General features: G+C 39.1%; 3 protein-coding genes across 6 annotated transcripts in view; all 3 read left to right on the top strand.

Moving 5' to 3' along the window:
• Positions 1–2,859: 2,859 nt before the first annotated feature.
• LOC138591024 (cell cycle control protein 50A-like) lies at positions 2,860–9,021 on the top strand. Its single transcript, XM_069661518.1, has 7 exons — positions 2,860–3,327; positions 4,659–4,778; positions 5,308–5,415; positions 5,505–5,592; positions 5,799–5,942; positions 6,032–6,241; positions 7,831–9,021. Exons 1-7 carry the CDS (start codon positions 3,079–3,081, stop codon positions 8,022–8,024), a joined length of 1,113 nt encoding a protein of 370 aa, XP_069517619.1. The 5' UTR covers positions 2,860–3,078; the 3' UTR covers positions 8,025–9,021.
• A 219-nt stretch (positions 9,022–9,240) lies between these two features.
• LOC138591543 (cytochrome c oxidase subunit 7A2, mitochondrial-like) lies at positions 9,241–11,770 on the top strand. The gene is made up of 4 exons (XM_069662171.1): positions 9,241–9,327; positions 10,301–10,390; positions 11,231–11,315; positions 11,548–11,770. The coding sequence occupies exons 1-4, from the start codon at positions 9,310–9,312 to the stop codon at positions 11,604–11,606; spliced, it is 252 nt and encodes an 83-aa protein (XP_069518272.1). The 5' UTR covers positions 9,241–9,309; the 3' UTR covers positions 11,607–11,770.
• A 678-nt stretch (positions 11,771–12,448) lies between these two features.
• col12a1a (collagen, type XII, alpha 1a) overlaps positions 12,449–22,297 on the top strand; it is a 54,378-nt gene continuing 44,529 nt past the window's right edge. For 3 of the 4 annotated variants that reach the window (XM_069662178.1, XM_069662177.1, XM_069662179.1), the window contains exons 1-2: positions 12,449–12,604; positions 13,918–14,022. In XM_069662178.1, coding sequence (XP_069518279.1) covers positions 13,953–14,022 — 70 coding nt within the window. In that variant the 5' untranslated portion in view covers positions 12,449–12,604; positions 13,918–13,952. Of the gene's footprint in view, positions 12,605–13,917; positions 14,023–17,857; positions 17,975–18,061; positions 18,206–18,757; positions 18,812–20,041; positions 20,306–20,445; positions 20,611–20,838; positions 21,013–21,139; positions 21,431–21,562; positions 22,166–22,297 lie in introns of all 4 variants that reach the window. The other variant, XM_069662180.1, reaches the window with a different exon arrangement.

Raw genomic sequence — 22,297 nt, 5'->3', positions numbered from 1 at the left:
AGTATCACAGTTACAAAATAGGATGACAACTTGTGTGTGGGTTGGTAAACTTTGAATTAAAATGTGAGTGATGTGCTGAATATGAGAAACTGACGAAGCTGACTGCTGGAGAGAAGACGTCAGCTATCTGCAGAACAGCCCCATCTTGTGGCCTCTCTGTGTTACTGTAAAAATAATCAAGTTTACCAGAGATTTCACACAAAACAGATTCTGTTTGAGTATAGCAGGCTAGGAGCAGGTCATACTGGACCACAGGCCATCAGGGATCAGACTCTCCACTTCCTCCTTCTCCTTCACAGTGACAGATCCCCCTCATAGTAGATGGCTATTATGATAGTTCACTGCATCACCAATTCCTCTTCACTTGTAGTTGACCAATTTTGATGAATGAATGTTGACAGATAAGCTGATGAAGTGTTACATTTGCTTGTTTGACTTATACAATATTACAATATTTTTAAGTATACTGAAATGCATCTATAACCCTGGCATTATCATTTCCATTACCATGTCTTTTTATTGACAAAAAAACAAAGATGTAAATGACATTTAAAAAAATCTTACAATATATATCCTGCTCATGTCTGTTTTAGGATTACGACTCAATATAAATGAATAAACAATGTTATTTATCTTAATACTTTTACATTCAAAGGAAGCCAGGAAACAAATAATTGATTTGACAAAAATGTACCCTGATTAGTTCTTATTTCAGTTCCCTCAATGTAGCCAACTGTCTTTCGTGTGCTCTCCTGTCATCTGGCTACTGTGGTCATCAAACCTTAAAAAAACAACAACAAAAAAACACCTTGCATTTTTGTTTTGTTCAAAATGACCTAAACCCCAGGGGACAGATGTTATATGAAAAAAAGACAGAAAATGCTGATTTTATCTAATAATCTTAAATATAATTATTTTATTCAAAATGGGCCTTATGTGTCAGAAGTATTTAAGGTAAATTTTACAATAATACCCATCAATCAATTATCTATACTGCGTTCCCTGTTCAGGGTCACTGGGTGAGAGGTGGGGTGCACCCTGGTCATTTTCAGGGTTGCTACATAGAGACAGACAACCTTTCACATTCACACCTGCCAGCAATTTTATGTCTTTGGACTGTGGGATGACGCCAGAGTACCAGGAGGGAACGCATGCACTGGGAGAACATGCGAACTCCGCACATAAAGGCCCCAACGTTCCTGGATTCGAACCAGTAACCTTGTAGCTGTGAGGTGACGGGGCAAACCACTGCACCAGCGTGCAGCCTTATTAGATTCATATTTATTCAACATTAAGAAAGTTGAATGGGACCCTGGGACAAATGGAAACAGAAAAATCATCACATGAAAGGTCACTTGTTGTAATATTTTGAAAATCACAGGGTTTTTTTCTTTTCCTTTTTCATTGTCATCTTATTTTTAAGGGACAAATTACAACTTTTCCTCCTTTATTACAATCTGAACTCAGGTTAAATACCTCACATAACCACAGTGGAGATCGAATTCCTCTCACCTGTCAGTGGAGTGCTATGACTCCTAATGAGCTATTGTTTTGCAGTATGACCTTTGACCCTAGCAAAGGGAATCATAAAGGTATATTCCAGCCTATGGAGGTGTCGTCCTCATAAAATGCTACATGAAGACACTGATTTAGTTGGCGAGTACATACACTTAACAAAGCAACACAAATGGAGCAAGTATTCTATCAATGCTGCTTTAAAAGGCGTCACATGGAGGAAAAGTGTACCACTGTTTAAATCCTCACTCGTCCTCTATGTGGGTGCTTAAAAGCCTAGCTCACAAAAACAGGACTCACAGCTCTCAGCCCTGTCTTCAGAACATGGTTGTCAGTCTTATTTGTAGTTAAAATGAGCTCGGAGTGATGGCTGAATTAAACTGCTGCATCTATGCCTACCTGCCTTTGTCGTAAGAGGAATCTGCAGCGACAGGCCAGCTAGCATTCAGCACTACCTGTTAGATCAGAGGATTTCATACTATATCTCCTATACCAAACATTTCATTAGTAAAAAAAACACACCTGATTTCTCTTTATGTAGAACAGAAAAGAAACAGTTTCACTTGCAAATTCAAGAGTCATTTTGATATCATGTATATATTTTCTGTAGTACAAATATCACTATTTTCTGAAATGCAGATCTTTTGAATAATGTAATTATGATCACCCATAACATATAATACAGAGCCCATTTAATCTAAAACAATAGTAAAATACATATTCAATAGATGCAAAGGTTTTTCTTTTTAAATACTATTTATGTTTCAATCTTGTCAAGGAGTCCTTACACACTTCAAAAAAAGCCATTCTCCTCTAAACAAACTATTAAGTGCAAACAAGTTTTTTCTATTTAAAAAACTATTAGCTTTGTGACAGAGGGGAAATAACAAGCCGATTCCCCAAGTGGTTCCAAACCTCTTCAAAATATTTTGCTAGTTGGACAATTATTTATAGTTTATTTCTAGTGTTAATTGGCAAAACTTGAAAAATACCTGCTGAATCAAATGGGGGTTTCTATTCATTATTCATATGATGATCAGCACAGAAAATGTCTAATCTAATGATTTCTGTGGTATCAAAATTCAACATTAAGGAGTTCAATTGTAATTCAATTTTATAATTGGGAGCCATGTTCATAAAATTCTTAGTCTTTAGCAGGTTTTTGTTTTTTTTGCTAAATATTTTAAACCAGTTTTTGAAACCGTTTCATCAATGTAAATCTTTACCTTTAGCATCAGCTGTTTGTGCAATACATTGTTAAAGGGGCGTCTTCATTTTCGGTGATGATGTAACAGCTACGTTTCATCACGCTATTGGCTCAGAAGCTTCCGGCTTCTTCTTCTTGGATGAGATTAACAAGACAGACAAAATACTACTACCACTACTACTACTACCACAATGAGTAAGGTACAACATTTGGATTGGGTATAGGGTAAATGTCCTTTCTTAAAAACTTAAAAAGTTTGCCTTAACGTTTTGTCTCTGGCTTACTACGTGGGATTAAGCAGGGCCCGTCGGCTTTCAACTACAGTAGATTAGTTTTGCTCGAAGCGGATTGCAGCCATGATGGCGTCAAGCTACAACGCTAAGGAAGATGACGGAAACCACTCGGGTGCTGCGAACCACGGAGGCGCAGGGGCTGTGAAGAGTAAAAAGCCGGATAACACAGCGTTCAAACAGCAGCGACTACCAGCTTGGCAACCAATCCTGACAGCAGGCACTGTGCTACCCGCTTTCTTCGTAATTGGTCTTATCTTTATCCCCATCGGCATCGGCCTGTATGTCTCATCAAACAACATCAAAGAGTTCGAGGTACAGTAACAGCTGACCATTTAACTACCTACCTAACTTCACAACCCCACTGACTAGCTCCGTCTAGGTTCTTCTACATAGTACTATTTACTAAGAGGCGACAGCAAGCCATGTAAATTCAATGTAAATCAGCTAAACTTGTTCTGTGAGAGGCAAGAACGCAAAGCTTTTTCACAGCTGTCAATTTAAGTATCTCGCAACTAAATAGCTAAAACTATTGCAGTTTCATTGATTGTTACAATCAGTGCTTTTAATCAATCAAGCAACCAATCAATCAGACTTTATTTGTATAGCTCTTGAAAGACATCTAAAATGTAGCACAAAGTGCTTTACAAATACAGAAAATAAACAAAAACAAAATAGAAACAACCTGCACCCCTACCCCCCAATTCACGCACAAGGCTTAAATAAAAACAGAGCAGACAAAAATGAGGAAACGCTATCGTGAACTTATAATGAGGAAACACTGGAGGTAGGGTTAAAATGTTAAAACTCAAAATAGCAGAATACAATGGAGAACATAAATGAGACCATAAAACATTAAAAGGTTATCCATAAAAATAAACTAGAATAAAATAATAAAACACAAAATAAGATGATATGACACTAAGTAAATAAATAATCCAGAAACTGGTGTAAAGTAATAAAGCACTAAAGTAAGATAAAAACACACTTAATCAGTATATATGAATCACTAAAACAGATTAAGATGCAAAAGATAAAAAAATAAGTAAATAAATAAAATAAAATTCAGTTAGAAGTCAGACTAAAAAGGTAGGTCTTTAGTTTTTAAAAAAAAAATTTGACGCTCTGTGCTGCCCTCAGGTCTTCAGGTAGGCTGATAAAAAGATGCCTCACTGTAGGTTTTGGTTTTGACTTTAAACTTTAATTAAACTTTGTAGTCATCTGGTAAATGCACTGTACTTATATAGCGCTTTTCTAGTCTTGCCACCACTCAAAGCTGCCTTTACACTACATGTCACATTCACCCATTCACACACACTGATGGCAAAGGCCTAAGTGCCAATCTCCTAAAAGATCTATGCTCATTCATGATGACTATGCCACCGGGAGCTATTTGGGGTTCAGTGTCTTGACAGGGGACACTTCGACATCAGTACGATAACTCGTTTCCTGTATTTTGTCCACACATTTACACCAAAATCTCAGAAAAACCTTTAATTTATATAAATAAGGGTAGATGACAGAACCCCCCCCATTTTCAATAGGTAACCTAAAAAATAAACCAAAAAAATTTAATTATTTAACCTTCATAAAACTTAAAATCTTCACTTCTGCTATTATTTAATTGTCTGGTTTCTAATTTTCAGATTGATTACACTGGTGTTGACATCTCCAATCCATGCTACACCTGTGCCAAGAACTTCAGCTGGAACAGCACAACACCGTGTCAATGCTCTGTGTCCTTCACATTGGAGCAGCCATTTGAGGTGAGTACCTGCTTACAGGATGCCGACCTGATGAATAATATATGCTTCCCCATTAAAAGTAATGGTGTTGCTTGAAGCATAATAAAAGAACAAAATGCCCTACTGACACTAAAGGCCCATTAAGTTCTATTTGAAGTCCAAAGAACGGCGCACTCAAGGTTTTTATAGAGCATTATCATTGATCTTTGTAGTCTCAAAATATGCAGCCCATTAACTTTCAGAGGGCTTTTATTGATTACTTATATAAAGCTCTCAGCGTTTTCATCTAAACATTTTAGACAAACCAGTGTCGCTAAGTGCAGTTTATATTTAGGTTATAATTTAGCATGATTGCAATCTTAAGGTGCAACTGAAAACCCAAATGTGTTTTTTTTTTTCCTCATCTAAGAATATTCAAAAGTTCTGTGAACTGTGAGCTATGTACAGAGAGGGTTGATGATCTTAAGACTCACTTAGATGTCATGTTGCTGCAGTATTTCCTAGCTTGTACTGATAAACTCTGTCTAATGCAATCTCTCCTCCCTTGCAGAGCAATGTCTTCATGTACTACGGCTTATCAAACTTCTATCAGAACCACAGACGCTATGTGAAGTCTAGGGATGACAGCCAGCTGAATGGTGACCGCTCAGCTTTGACGGTATGATCTTGAGAATATTATAGTATTAAAAAATGCAGAGATATCACTTAATGCTTTTTTAATCAGTTTAACCCTGCTTCTTATTTTAGAACCCCAGCAAGGAATGTGAACCATACCGTACAAGTGAGGGAGCACCCATTGCTCCCTGTGGAGCCATAGCTAACAGTCTTTTCAATGGTAAGTGAGTCATGGTGGACTTTTTTTTCTCCTCAGCAGTGTATGCAACAAATTAATTATTGGCTACTCCAGACTTCACTTGAAGTCTCACCTGACTTTATAAACTCCTACTATAAGCTCCTTAAAGTCTGACATAACAAAAGTTCAGCTCATTAGCTGCACTTACTTAAAGCGACAATATTAAATGTGGTATTTCTTTGTTTCAGACACTCTGGAGCTGTATCATATTGATTCCAATGGCACCAGAAATGAAATTCCTCTGGTTAAGAAGGGCATCGCGTGGTGGACAGACAAGCATGTGAAATTTAGGAATCCTGGTGGAAACAACAACCTCACTGTAGCTTTCCAAGGTGATTTTAGCAAACTGTGCAAAGGATCTTTTAGCTCAAAACACTGGTGTTTTCAGTCACTAGCTTGGTTTTGTCTTGTTCTTTCTCAGGCACATCTAAGCCGGTGAACTGGAGGAAGCCAGTGTACGAGTTGGACCCTTCAGATCCTGAGAACAATGGCTTTATCAATGAGGACTTCATTGTGTGGATGCGCACAGCTGCTTTGCCTACCTTTCGCAAGCTCTATCGCATCATCCAGAAGAAGTCTAGCACGACCCCCACTCTACCCAGCGGCATATACGTCTTGGACATCACTTACAGTATCCTTTGAATTACAGCTAGATAAAACATCGTCACTTAGTTCAGTTTTGATTTGAGTTATACTTGAGCATAATTGCAGTCCTTAGGTGAAACCAAAGTGTCATAGAATGACATCTATCCCATCTGAGGACATAAAAAAACCTGTATTGGATACAAAAGAACATTTTTCTTCATTGGCCATTGAAACTAAGCAAGCCTTAGGCTATAGAGCTTACAAATATCCTTTTCCCACAGAAATTAGCGCGTTGACACAGGTTTTTCAGACCTGGAAAGACCCGCAAATAAACGCAGATTTTCTTTTTTTACGTTGCCAGTGAAGTACAGTATACTCCTTTTGTTCTCTTTTCTGCTGCGTCACCGTCTGACGTCCCAAACGTGCCGGAAACATGGTTAGTAAACAGTGAAGATGTGACGGTTGTTAGGTCTTTATTGTATCTATTACTCATTCAGTCTGTGTCTATGTCAGTCTATTTATCAAACTCGGCACCAACAAATTTGGAACGATGTCCGGGCGCTGCTCGGACAGAGATGGGCGTAATTTGTAGCTGTGCGTGTCATAGCATCGTCCCGGAAAGGTGGCTGCGATTAACGTGTTGAGGCGCTAATTACCCGGCTCTGAATGCCCTTTGTAACCATTCCCACAAAACAAAGAAGCCGGGTGTTAGCGGGTTTTTTGACCAGTGGGAAAGGGGCTTTACACACTATGATATGTGTCCTAATATAAAGCATGAAGAGGTAATATTATTATTCAGAAATACACCGATTATAGCTCAGCTTAAATCAGATAGATAGGTAGATAGATAGATATGTTGCAAATCTAGGGTCACCAATCTAAGCAGAGAACAGCAAAACCGTAAAACATCAAGTAAATATCTCAATAAATGGAAATTAGCTTTTCGTAAGCTTGCTGTGATGTACTATTATATATACTCTAAAATCAGTTCTTTTTGTTTCATGTCGCTGTTAGAAACATTTTCAAGAAACTTGTTTACAGAGTTGTCTGGAAAACTGCTAGGTACCAAATTCCAGGCGAAAGCCAATCACAGGTTGTTTGATCTCAGCACGTTTATTAATAGAAGGCTATCTGTGTTTTGCCAAGCCATGTTATCTAAATTTCAGATGATGAAATTTACAAGCCATGCACACTTATCCAGTAGGTTCTTCAAATTACCAGATAATTATAGTTATACTTGAACAAATGTCACTCTGCAGTGGTTAGAAAGAAAAAAAAAGTTAGGTGACTTTATTGACACTAAAAGCCGAGTGTACCTAAGCAATGATCAGTGATTAGGTTGGAGGAGTCAGACTAATGGATATTTAATACATTTGCAGGGTCATATGATCTTAACGCATTAGGATTTTATTAATTTTGTTGGCCAAATCAATGATTCAGAGAGGATGTTTTGGCTTTTACACATTAAAAGCTTGAGCCCATTAAATGCATAATTAATAGTAGGACACAGTTTATTTCTTGAAGACATCCCTTTGCTGAGCTGAAAGATAAATGAATAGCAGTGATGTGTGATGTGTAACCCTGTCTCCAAATGTCTTTCAATTGGTTGTTTTTTCTTTAACCATATGCAATCAGATTACCCCGTGCTCAGTTTTGATGGTCGCAAGCGCATGATCCTGAGCACCATCTCGTGGATGGGAGGGAAGAACCCCTTCCTCGGCATTGCCTACATCACTGTGGGCTCCATTTGCTTCTTCCTGGGTGTGGTTCTGCTCATCATCCACCACAAATATGACAACCGCAACAACAGTGCAGATATTCCAAACTAGACTCTTCTTGTGTCGCTTTCCTGCCTCTGCATGCATGGGTGACCCTAAAGGGTCCGTTGTGGACTGCTTGTTGATGTCAGCGTGAATACACTGGTCTCTGTCATTGTCTGTTGTGTGTTTGTGTAAGGACGGCAGTTTCCTTCATCAAAAGCTGTGTTTATGTGTAGGGCAACAAAAGAAGAATGTTGTTTGAACAGTTTGTGTGTCTGTACATATAGCTTAAAGTCTGCTGCTAAGAATGTAATTTCCTGTCCACAAAAATGTTTTTAATTTTCTATTTATCTATACATTATCAAAGTATCTGTTTTACTTTAGCAGTGCTTTGCGAATGGCTTAATTATTGAAGGATGTATGTATTTTCATTGCAAGTTTTTGTCCCTATTATGTACTGTTCCATCTCCTGCTGATGAATGTACCATTATATTTCAATGACATACCTCTCTGGTCTTTGAGATTACCTTGAATATCATGGGATAATCATTGCACGTGTGTCTTTTATTATGGCGAGCATTGATGTTTAAAATGAAGCGTTTTATCCTAAAACAGTAATGGATACTCTTAAAATAAGAAACTAAAGTAAGGTTATCTACCCTCTCTGTTGTGACTGGTTGTATAAGATGACTGCGCCAGTCACAAGACATCTTTTAGAAATTAATAGTCAAATGTGTATTAATCATGAAAACATTATCCTATACCACTATATCCACTATATCCCTTAATGCTTAGATTCTGGGCAATGTCTCAAGCTGATTGGAGCACAAATTTTTATTTCATTTTTTACAGTTTGAGCTGTATGTTAAGTTATCTGGCGTTCTTCAATGTTGACCAAATAAGCACTTTAAAAGTGTCACATTTGTTAGTTTATTCCATTGTTTCACCTCATCCTCTGTTATGATAATACGTTCTTGATTTATTTAAAGTTAGTAAATTGTTTAAATTGGAAATTTCTAGGTTTTATAAGGTTTGTAGGGTCCAATTAAACAACTTGGTGAATGTATGTTATTTGTGATGTTATTTTAGATCACTACAACAGGTGAAAGTTTCGCCTATGCACAACCACTGATTTGTTGTAGATGGGTTTTTTTCTTCCTTTTGCTTCTCTTATGGTTATAATAATCACATATCGAGTACTATATTAGTATTTATGAAATTGTACTAATAATAACAATGTCACGCGACCGGATGTGACAGGCCCACCGATGGATTGTGGGAAGTCAGACTGTCAGTGTCCTTGCGGTGTAGCGTTACCTGAACCTCTCCGTTCAACATACAGAAGTTTGCCAACATGTACAGACAACTTATGGTAAGCGAGACGTTTAATTTAAGTTATTTATCGTAAAACGGTTCGGTTTTGTCACTGAAGTGTTAATTGTGGATCATTATGGTGTAACTGACAAATATTTGTTAAAGTTTACTTAGTTTGTGAGCACGAGTAACGGTCCATAAGGACTTCAAACTTGATTTAGCTAACGTTTGCCAGCTAGCAGTTTAGAGCTATTAATAATGTGAAGACAAGTTACAACGTGTAAGTGGTACATATAGTATTGTTTTTACATAATGTTATTATTGAGTGTCAATTACTTTCACTCAGTTAACGGCCTTGCCTGCTTCAAAATCCACTTGACCACCACGAACCGTGCGTCGTTACGTCAAGCATGTATCAGGGACGTAATGTATGTACTCGGCAAACAGGCAGACGACAGGGTTTTGTGAAAGATCACGGTCAAGTTGTTAGGTTAGTTTTTTTGAGACTTTTTTTTTTGGTGAGATTGAACTGAAGTAGGTAGTCAAGCAATTTTTGTCAGATTGCCATCAGTCCACGTTATTTTGCTAAAGAAAATCTATCCCCAAACCATTAACAACCATGAAATAATTTTGGACATATGCATTGATTGCATTATGAAGAACCACCTTTATGAAGCTAATAAGATGAAAGCAGTGAGTTGACCTCTGTATTGACTGACATGCAAATGCAATGCAGTGGGTTTGCCAGAAGAGGTCACCACTTTCATTGTAAAGCGCTTCAAACAACGAACTATTTTTAGCTCACTTGCTTGCACTAGTCTAATGCTTCATAAATTATGATTTCTCCTATTACTTGTCAAAGCCAGCTTGCTGAACTATCATAGAAACTTTTCCAACTTTTTCTAACTTAAATACACTTTGTGTATTCTCATTTTGTGCTAGTGCCAAGAAGTTGTTTTTTGATTGTTTGTCATTCTTACATTCTAACTGTTCAAACCACATAATTCTCAGTTAAGTGTTTGTGCCACCAGGGACTTCGGCAGCTTTCTAGGCGGACCATCTCCAGCAGTGCCCGCAGACAGATTGATAACACTGTAAAGGAAAAACAAAAAATGTTTCAGGTAGGGTTAATCTATTTAAGCTCACAACGTGTGATCCCATCAATGTCCCATCTGATCTTTTCAATGTCTCAGAAGATGTGTGACTCCTGTGAACCACAGGAGTAGCCTTGTCTGATGAAAAACTTAACTAGCTTAAAGATGAAAGTTGTATATGCTGTATATATATGTATATTCATTTAGCCAAAACAGTATGCAAGATTTGTGAAGAATGAGCAGGTTTAAAGCACTTTGGGCTAAAATCCCAACCATAACATAATTTGTAGGCCTTTACTTTTAAAGTAATTATGTGCCTGTTTAAGTTGTGGTTTGCAAACTTTGTTTTTGTTTGTCAGTGTTTATAGCTAGATAGAGAATGAGACCTTTTTATACGGATAATGGTAATGTTAAAGCTTCTACTTTATTCCCAGGTTCTGGAGACAGAATCTAATTGTATCCTCTTTGTAGCCTGACAGATAAGTATCACTGGGTTTTGCCCCTACAATGCTCAAATGACCTTCAACTGTAGCTGGGACTGGTTTTATACTAATAATGCTTGCAAGCTGCTAATTAAAAATCTATTGCAAAATCAGCGTTCCAATGTGGCAGGCTTTGCTGATACTTGCATAGTGCTAGAAATTACTGTAGCCATAGTTGACAAATGGCCTACCCATGCTTCTAAATCCCAGAGCAAGCACTGCTTCATTGCATAGTGTACTGTATGCCACCACTTAATAGCTATGGTTAACCAAAGATGAGCTCAACAAAAAAATACATACCATAGAAACAGGAATACATTAAGCTAAAAGTTCTTCATTAATATTGTATATAATGATATGCCTTTATTCTCCACTCTGTGAACAGGAGGACAATGGTATGCCTATCCATCTGAAGGGCGGGACGAAGGATGCTCTGCTCTTCAGAGCCACAATGACTCTCACTGTGTTTGGTAAGTCAGCATTTGTCTGAGATTTGATGAGTCAGGCTCCCTCCAGATGTCTCAGTCTGTGTTTTGGGGAAAAAAAAACTTTTATACACGTGACTTGACCCCCAATGTTATTACTGAAGAAGTCAAATAACTGTAATTTCAAAATGCATCATGCAGGGTTGTTTGAAGTCAGGACAATTAGCTTGTGTTGTATCTCAGTCACATCTGTAATACTTGTTTGATCTCTTCTCAGGGAGTGGATATGTTGTGTATGAGCTGTTCAGTGCTGCAATGCCCAAGAAGCCACAGTGAAGGACTTTACCATGTGATGAAACCATAATGCATGTGCTGTATGTAATGCATAATCTCTTGTTGTGCAGATTGACAATATCTGAAGTTATTTGTCCTCTCAATAATATCAGTATTTATGAATGTATGTAAGAAATTATTATTTATTGATTGTACAAATCATGAGGTGAAACAAAAATAAAAATATACATCTGTATGAAATGTGTGACCTTTAAGAACGTGGTGTATAATCCCGGTCGGATTGGATTGGATTGTAGAGCTTTGCTTTGACCACTAGAGGGCACCAAAAACCAATCAGTCAGAAGCGCTCTCATTGTGGCAGCGTGAGAGCAGGCTTTAACTGAAATACTTTGCTTTTTCCAACAAAGTTTATTTTACTTTGATCCCAACATAAAAAAAATAAACCAGATAATATGCTAACTCTTGTTTTGGTTCATATAAGCATCTTGAACATTTTATGTGGAATACCACGACAGACGGAGCAAAGTGATCTCTGTTTATAAAACATAAAAATAACTTTTATTTCAGCTGACATATGTGTAAACACATTGGATAAGGTTGCCTGTTGTCCATATAAGACACATCCCCCTTAGTGTTGTCTGACCAACTGGTGCCCTGCTGTGAAGTCACATTGGCACTGGAAACTCATTAAATCACCAACCAAAGGAATGCAGGCAAAAATGTAATTTCCAAACTTTGTATCGGTCTTAGCGGGGGACATGCATCAACTGACGAGGCAGAGGTTTCGTAAGAAGCCCATACGATGGTAAACTGAGAGCTGGGAACTGCCCCCCTATTAAGTAGCCGATGGTGGAAAGATTCTTCCCACTTGGAAAGAGGCTTTTCCTTCTTGGACATCTGCTGGCGGAGCTTCCAGTAGCCAGAGAGGAGAGAGGGATCCTTTTGCAGCTCCTGAAACTTTTCTCTCACTTTCCAGAGGGGGAGGCTTCCAGCAGGCTGCTCTCACAGTTGGTCGGTTGATTTTTTGGGGGGTTGAATAGGTGAGTACACTGACTTTTATTAATGAGTTATTTTGGCATTTTAGAAAAAAAAGAATTAACTTAATTTTGAAAGTTTTACCTTTTTGTGAGTTTTGCCATAATTTGATCATTCAGCGGTAAATCTATTTTTTTTAACGAGGACAACGGCATTTTAAGACGAGTTAAATAACTTGAGATAACAGTTTAAGACATTTAAAATGTGTTACGTTTTTCACGTATTAGACGCTCACGTCAGTGAATTGAACTTTTAAGCCATTAAAAAAAAACTTGAATCAAAGCTGAGTGAGGGTAGGATTTAAACACGGAGATTTTCCGGAGAACGATATGCATACCTATTGTGCTTTATTTGATACATTAAGTAATTTTAATAAGATGAAGCCTAATTGTGCCGGAATTTTGTCGGGGCTGCAGTTTTGCTGCTCGTGCACCAGGCGGGGCGCACAGCCCGTGGAAGAGATCACAGACGCTGAAATCAGCCTTTACTTTATGAAAGTGCTCTATGCACGAGATTATTCTAAACACATGCAAGGATGGTTGCACTGTTATTTTTTTGCGTGCACTTATGGTATGAGGTGTAAAAGTCTCTTACTGATGCGTATAATGTAATAAAACAGTCAAAGAGAAATACATCTAGTCAAAGAGAAGCTTTATTATATTCAAAAAAATAGATTTGTGTGACCAGGGACTGAAATCAAAATGCCTTTTTAAATTTTAAACATTCAAATAAACACACAAATAACTTATATTATGACTGAGTTCTTGGTAAGCAAACCCCATCTCTGTGGGGCTTAAGCGAGCGAGACCATAGGTAAGACTATAGTGTATGTAGTGAGCTGCAAAGTGAGCTTTTCAGGATGGCTAGAGGGCAATGGATTTTCAGATTATTCATGTAAAAATCAATTATGAACAAGTGTTGAATTTTTTTTTTGTTAATCCCTCAATACCAAACACATACAGTGTATAACTCTTTACTAAGTACCACCTCAGGGTATGGGCGTCAGCTGGAGGCAGCAAGGTGTGGCACTTATTGTGTAAGGGAGTCTAGATGGGTCTTGCAGTTTCAGCAATGAGAGCTATTGATATTGAGTCCCAAGTATTTTGGGAGGGCATTTGGTCCCACTGCATATGTTATTAATCATGTGGTTGTGGTTAAAGGCAAACTGGCTATTCCTCAGCTTATGCTTTGACTAAATATTAACAGAGAAATTAAAAAGACATAAACGTATCCTTAGCGTTTGGTGACTAGTCAAACCCCCAAAGTGAGCTGTATCAAAGATCTTCAGCTTCAACACGTTTCCTCTCTTTGTCCGCAGACTGGTTAATGTGCTGCTGACCTTCAGGGCCAAACATGAAGATAGGGCTGTCACTGGCCACAGCTGCCTTGCTTGCAGCCCTGTTATCCTGCATAGATGCTCAAGGTAAATGAAACCATCCGGCCCCTGTCCACTTACATATACCATTCCACTCTGTCTCTTTATCTCCTGCTTCTCTTCTTTCACCTTATATCTCCACTGGTTGTTTTTGTGACAGGGATAAGCCTTTTACTTTAATGTCAGAGAGTCATTACATAGACACTGAACTTTTTGTATTGATAAACTGAATAAAGTTATCTTATTTCGTGTGTATGCTATTTCATAATGTGACTTTTGGACTGCTGACTGATTCCTTTGTGACAGACATGCTTTTATCCCTCATTTGTAGCGTATTTTGTCAGATTAATCTGTCAGGACTCATTACAGGCTTTGATGTTGAATCCAAATCCAGAACTCATTTACTTCTATAAGGCTGTAATTTAGCTGGTTTAAACCAATGCTTCAGAGGCAATTTTCTCATTCAGATTTGGCTTGGAATAAACCAAGCACCCTTAAACTTATTACATTTAAAATTATAATTAAATGCATTAAACAGCAGGGCAAAGAGTAGAGCAAAAGTCATTATATGGCAAAATGTTTCCCCATAAATGTTTAAGCAGGGCTGTTCCTGTTTCAGTTTTATGACAGCAAGCCTGTGCACTTTTTCCAAAGCAAAATTTGGAAGACCGCCAGGTCCTCGGTAATTAGCCACTGAAATGCTACATCACATATTTTTAAATTGTTATGATTATGCTGAGGTTGTAGTAGGAAATTGTAAACCTGTGTCAACCTCCCTGCAGCCAATTTAGAGCTGCTGCAGTGGCTTGGTGTTTTAAGTCATTAAATTACTTATGGAACCAAAGTCATAGTACAAACATTGGAATTTGAGCCCAGTTATGGAAATGCATTAAAAAAGACCCTCAAACTGCATTTAATTAGAAGAACATGTAAAAGGTAGAGTAATGCAAGTATTAAAGGAGGTAGTATCTGTTGAGAAAATTTGCCTTGTTGTGAAATTGAAAATGGAAATAACCAAGGAAATCACAAGTGCTTAAAAACTGTACTTTGGTGACGTTCTTGAAAAACTCTGTTACTTTCCGACCTCGATTTCTTCCTCGTACATTACTGTTTTAAGAGCTGTTAAATACTTCTTGCTGTACACGCCATAAGAGCTAACATGTCATAGACTGTTAACACTCTGTCAGTAGATTTGACAGAAAATGACTCAAAGTAATTTCTTATGCAAACATTTCAGCCCAATATAACAGCAAATATGGAAATATGGTATGGAAACCTTTCTGATTTTTTCCTTTTGAAAGCCCTCTGGCGGGATGAGAGGAGTCGAACGTCTACCCTCACATATCTCCACTAACGGAATGGAAAGATGAAATATGAGAATAGCAAATTAATCCTCAGACAGCACAAAGACAAAGAGCCTTTCTAGGGCTCCTTTGCGGGCTTTCGCAAAAACGCTGAATTGCAGTACATATGGAAAGTTAATATGCAGTGGTGTTTAATGTCAGCACATGTTGCGGAATTATTTTGGCATCTGTCCTGCCTCTTTGGGAGAGTCGGCGTTCTTTCCTCGTCTTCTTGGTCTCTCCTCCTGGCAGTAGCTCTGGCCAGGATAGCTGGCTGGCTGGTGTACTGGCTTCAGGCTGAGGTTACTAACAGAGCAGTAGCCAGACTCTGGACCCTGAGCGCCAGAGGTGTCCTTTATTAGGAACTGATGGGACAGACATCAACATAACAAGAGCAACCACAAGGTCCAAATAACATACCAGAGATTATTTTGACAGAACCGCCTTTGTGCCTCGAGTGTATTTTAAACCTGAAGGACATATGGTCAGAGAAGTTGTAACAAACTGTGATGCTCGGACCATCTTGAACAAACGTGGGAGTGGCAGGTGCCTAACTCATGCAAGTGGAAGTGTTTTATCCAAACTTTTCAATCCAAACATCCATCGCTTTGCTACTTTCCACCAACCATCCACCTTAACTCCTACACACCTACACTCAAAGACACACACACAAACTTCCAAACCCCTTACCATTTTGATGTTGGAGTACTCGCGGAGAAATCAGGGGGAACGCAGTCCATCGGTCCTCCTTGAGTTGATATGCCAGGTTGGTGATCCTCCAATCCTCCAATTATTTGGTGGGCTCCTGTTTGTCATCTGCCTGTGCATTCAGTGTGTCCCAAGCTATGGCTTCCTCCTCGAAGTGTATTTTAAAATGATATTCTTGCCTCCAATGGCATTCTTATTCTTACTTAACAGCTGGCTTGCACCCACATCGCAAAACTATATACTTTGTCTAATGCATGCTCATTTACTTGACAATACATCATCCCTAAAATGGTATGCTACAACTGGTACAACTGTTGATATATTAGAGCCTGGTCTAGAACTTAACCTAAGAGAAAGTTATATCACCCTAACCTATTAACAAAAATGTATGTGTCTTCTTTCCTGTCTTTCATTGTGTCACTATGATGAATGTTTGTAATGGAACACTAATTCCTGTACAATCACATGAGTTTTTTTGTGAATGCATGAAACATATCAAGAACTTAGTTTTTTTAATGAATGAAGAAGTTAAATACATTTAAAACTAACTGTATGACAAATGACAGCGGATAACTTGCACTTTCACTCAGTGTTTGCACTTTGGTAGAGTTTGTATGGAGTTAGGTTAGTTGTATACAGTGCTTGAGTTGCTGGCCGTTGGTTGGGCAACTCAAACAAATGCCATTTTACTCCGAAATGGCCAAAAGGAATTTTGCGCTTCGACTCTTTTAACACTCAGATTTAACTCTGTGCATGTAAACAACAATGCTAAAATCTAATACTCTTCCCCTAATGAATGTAAATCTGTTTTTTCTCGACTGGTAGCCTCGAAGCTGTAAGAAAGAATATCATTTTAAAATATGTTTGTCATCTCTGTCTGTGTGGTCCCACTGTACATGGAAACTACCGTCCAGTCCGTCAAAGTTGTTGAGCCAAACAACTTTCTCATGTACATGATGCATGACGCTGTGATCAAGTCAGCTTGATGTAAAGACGCGTGGTCTTGTCACACTGTGTATGTCTTCCTGTATTTATTTTAATGTACACACTCTTTAGTTTATTTGAACAGTCTCTTGAGTGTCAACAGTAATTTTGTTCTCTTATGCCTTCATGTGCATTGTGCTGCCAATGAAAAAGTACACAAGGGTCTCCGGCGACGAATTGTGTATTCTTTTAAAAGGTTTGCAATGGATGTGTGCCACTCACTCGTGCAAAGAGTTTTAACCAAATAAATATCAAACCACTTTTCATGTTTGAAATATGTTTATATACGACGTATATATAACATATGGAGTTCAATTGTCAAGAGTTCCTTCAACGACTACATGGCAACCTTGATTCCATTGTATAATCAGAGACTTGTGAATGAAGTCACAGTTGTATTTTTGTTATGCTGAGATCAACTATACCATAAAAGCAGTTAGTGTGTGGTCAGAGCATGCTTTATAATGACTGCACTCAGCATGTGTTGGATGGTTCACTCAGTGTTTGCACTTTGGTAGAGTTTGTGTGGAGTTGTGCACATTTTGTGTATGACAGTGCTTGAGTTGCTGGCCGTTGGTTGGGCAACTCAAACAAATGCCATTTTACTCCGAAATGGCTTTTCACACTTATTTTAAATGTTGTCACGTGTCACCCTCACAAATGGACGTCAGTGCTATGTGTCTGTCCCCAACAACGAACCATTCCACTTCAGTCATGAAGTGTTTGTCGTTGGGATTAATGTGAATGCTTGACTGGATTATTTTGAATTGATCAAAAATATAACCATATTCATACAGAGGCTGTTCATGTTTGTTGTGATTTAACAATGTTTCGCCTCTTATTTGCAGTGGAACCACCCTCAAACTTGAAATTTAAAATTCTAAATGAGAACACAGTGGACATGTCATGGACAAGACCCTCGTCAAGGGTAGAGGGCTTCAGAATACAAGTTATATCAGATGCAGGTATGTCCCTATGGAGTTTGTTGGGGATCTTAACCCGCTAATGTCATACTTTCCAACATTTGATTTACTGTTAAATTCCCTTTCTAGATGAACCAGCCAGAGATTTTACCCTTGATGCATATGCCACCACAACCTCAATCACTAACCTGACCCCTGACTTGGACTACTCAGTGTCCATAAACTCCTTTGATGGGTCAGAGGAGAGTATTCCCATCTTTGGACAACTGACCAGTAAGTTTACATTTTACAGCAAGTCTTTTTAAGACTGCTCCGAAAAAAGCTGTCTATAGATTTTCAATTGAAAAATGGAAGTAAACAAATATTTTTTGTATAAGACACTAAAACAAGGTTAGGATTGTGTTGTCAGTTTACCGACTTTTGTTATGTCACAAAAATAACTCTTGTATCTCATTTGTGTGCCATAAAAATGAGGGTTGTTTAGCCTGTTCTGACAAACAGAAATCTTCTCCTATTGTTTGATGATATGCAAGAGAGTAATATTCTCCTTTAGAAAAACTACAACTTATTTCATTTAAGGTTGTCATCTAGCCGTGAAATGTAGCAAGCAGTAAGAAATCACATCTGTGTTTACTGACCCGTTGAATTTCTCACAGCTTCACTCTAATGCAGCATAAAGATATGTGTTTGTGTGCATGTGGTTTTGATCCTGTCAACTTTTATGATGTGTTCATTTTCTTGCCTTTTTTCACTGTGAAAAAGCACACAGTGAGTAAGGGGCGTCATTGTGCAGCGCCAACTCACCAAGTGTTTCCTGTGTTTCAGTTCAGTCCAGTAACACCAGTGGACGAGTCGTGAGGCCAAAGATAGATGCAATCAGTGAGTATGTTTACTCTAGTGTCAACCAAAATCCGAACAGGGCCTGTCCTCCACGTAGTATTTCAGTTTTTTTGAGTAAAATATTTTCCCTTCATGACTGTCACCATGTTTTTTCCTCGTTGGAATAATTTGGTCAGGTCTACAATTTACTTTCTGCTGGGGTTGTCACCGTGTAAGCAGAGGATCTGACAGTGACAGGAAGGGCACACATTGGTTCCTTTAATTGAAACCAGTTGGGTCATTAAGAAAAAAGGGAAAGGAAGGCTTGAAGCCTGGAGACATGGGTTCTGGTGTGCGTCATGAGGGGAGGGAAAGGGAGCAGGAGGGGGTTGTCAAGAAATGACGTATTCAATGTGCCACCTAGAAGCAAGTGCCGTCCCTTAAACTGTTAAATATGTGGCAAGGATTGCATTTCTCAATCTGATGGCAAACTGTCCTCTGCTCACGTCATGACACCAATCTGTGTGGATATTACGATCCCATTTCTTTCAACCTGTTGATTCTCAGGGAAACTTTACCCATACGTCCAGATTCTCCTAAAACCCCCCAAATTGTTTGACTACAGCCCGACTTTTATGCCATCATTTTCTACATAAGGTCAGGGAATTTTAAGGGGGAAAAAAAGTCCTTCCAAGAATGGTGCTGCAGAGATGTGAAGAGCAGAATTTAGAATCAATGAGATTAAGGGGAATGAGGATTGAAGTCCATCCACATAAGCTGTGCCAAATATTTCAATAGAGTCATCTTAAGTGTTCCAGAAACTTCATCAATGATTTAAAGCCCCGTTTGATTTCTAAGTATACAAGTGAACATTGCTGGTTAAACCTCTGCTAAATGTTTAGTCTATGAAGCCACATTTTTGCCGGCTGTAATGACTATACCAGTCGGCTGTTTGGCACCGGAGGATATTTCCTTTGATGTCAGAATGCAAATCTCATAGCCATCCAACTAACTGTCAAGGAACTGATTTTATTTAGACTGACAGGAGAAAAAATGGATCACTGTAAAAATGTAGTTCCAAGACTAAGCTGCTGCCATACCTTTGTTGGCACATTTCTGGCCTAGACAGTAATTTAATTTGACATGCGTTTCATCATTTTAAATGTTTACACCTATCATTAACCGGTTGTAAAGCTAAACCATTCCAAATCTGAAAAGTCACAATAACTTCAAATCTGTTATTTAATTTTCTAACTGACTGACTCTCATTTCGCTTCCGTCTTTCCCTAGAGTGCTCGGTCAGTGCTATAGCAGATTTGGTTTTCCTGGTGGACGGCTCATGGAGTGTGGGCAGAGAAAACTTTAAGCACATCCGTAGTTTCATCGGCGCCATGGCAGGGGCCTTTGACATTGGTGAGGACAAGACTCGGGTGGCCGTGGTTCAGTACAGTACAGACACCCGCACAGAGTTCCCCCTCAATCGTTACACCAGAAGAGGAGACCTGCTCCAAGCCATCAGCTCCCTGCCGTACAAAGGGGGAAATACCATGACAGGTAAGGCTAAGAGTACAGAGATGGAAAAGTGTTCATTCTTAGATTTGTACCCTGCTGTAATTGAGCCAATATGGGTTTGCATGCTTGGATTGAAGATGCAAGACAAATGCTTTAAAATACACATACATTTCTGTTTAAAGGCGATGCCATAGATTACCTGCTGAAAAACATCTTTACGGAGGCAGCTGGATCCAGGAAAGCTTTTCCTAAGGTAGCCATGATCATCACTGATGGAAAATCCCAGGACCCAGTGGAGGAGTATTCTAAAAGGCTTAGGAACATTGGAGTGGAAATATTTGTCCTAGGTATGGTTTATTATTCAGTGTTCTGTTGAATAAGCTCTCCCATGTGAAAGTCTGCCTGTTCTTGGAAATAATTTCATTTTCCATTGATTGCAATATCCATATTTGACTCGATAAAAGTCGTTTACGCAATGCACTAAAACTGTCAGCAGACTACCACATCTGTAATGCAGCCGCTGTGTAAAGAAAAAATTGGTTTGATGTTTTTCAAATTCACATTTTCCCACATAGGTATCAAAGGAGCAGATGAGGAGGAACTAAGGGAAATGGCCTCCACACCTCACAGCAAACACGTGTACAATGTTCCCAACTTTGACTTGATCCAAGAGGTGCAGAAAAAGATCATCACAGAGGTGTGCTCCGGTGTTGATGAGCAGCTCAGCTCTCTGGTCAGCGGAGAAGAGAGTAAGTCAGAAGATCTTAATCATATGTGTCACAATATATGAGGTTCTATGGCTTTGACGCAAACATTTTGATGCTAAATTAATCTTAAAACTCATGTGAGAATATATTTCCTGCAATTTTCCCCCAGTGGTGGAGCCAGCCTCTAACCTGCAGGTCACAGAAATTGCTTCGAAGTCAATGAGGGTGACTTGGGACGCCTCCCTGGGTGATATCACAGGCTACAAGGTGACCCTTATCCCAATGCTAACTGGAATGAAACGCCAAGAGCTGTACATGGGACCCGCCCAGACATCCATCAATGTCCGTGACCTTTCCCCTGAGACTGAGTATGAGATCAGCCTGTATGCCCTCAAAGGTTTGTCTCCCAGTGAACCAGTCATGGCCATGGAAAAGACCCAGCCTGTCAAGGTGTCAACAGGTAAGGTCGTGTTTGATCTGTTATCTTTGCTTAATTTTGACAATTGACTATATATGCATGTGTAGGTACCTTCTTTCATCAGGCAGTCATAAAAGGTCTATAACAAACCTATTATGTCTTGTCTTTTTCAAGAATGCTCTCTGGGAGTGGATGTTCAGGCTGATGTGGTCCTTCTGGTTGACGGCTCATACAGTATTGGATTACAAAACTTTGCCAAAGTCCGTGCCTTCTTGGAGGTTCTGGTTAATTCCTTTGACGTTGCGCCCAACAAGGTCCAACTCAGCTTGGTCCAGTACAGTCGCGATCCACACACTGAGTTTGCCCTCAACACCCATCATGACATTAGTGCTGTCGTCAAGGCTGTGCGCACTTTCCCCTACCGTGGAGGCTCAACGAACACTGGCAGAGCCATGACCTATGTCAGGGAGAAGATCTTTGTTCCTGCCCGTGGAGCAAGACAGAATGTTCCTCGCGTCATGGTCCTGATCACAGACGGAAAGTCATCAGACTCCTTCAAGAATGCAGCAACCAACCTGAGGAATATTGATGTGGAGATCTTTGCCGTTGGTGTGAAGGATGCAGTGAGGTCAGAGTTGGAGGCCATCGCTAATCCCCCGTCAGAAAATCATGTCTTTGAGGTGGAGGACTTTGATGCCTTCCAGAGGATCTCTAAAGAGCTGACTCAGTCCATCTGTCTGAGGATTGAACAGGAGCTGCTCAACATCAAAAAGAGGAGTAAGTTGGAGGATAAATCCAATAACTATGACCTGGCGTGTAGCCACATTATAAACCAATGACCTCTTGGCATTAGTTTTGGATATCTACCATTTGCTAAGTATGCCTGTACCTTCATGTTGGTCCATTCTG

This window comes from Semicossyphus pulcher, unplaced genomic scaffold, assembly GCF_022749685.1.
Source record: "Semicossyphus pulcher isolate SPU_LCO1_2020_fin unplaced genomic scaffold, fSemPul1.0.p SCAF_14, whole genome shotgun sequence".
Lineage (NCBI taxonomy): Eukaryota > Metazoa > Chordata > Actinopteri > Labriformes > Labridae > Semicossyphus > Semicossyphus pulcher.
The sequence above is the reverse complement of the archived record's forward strand: the minus strand, read 5'-3'. Positions and strand labels throughout refer to the sequence as shown.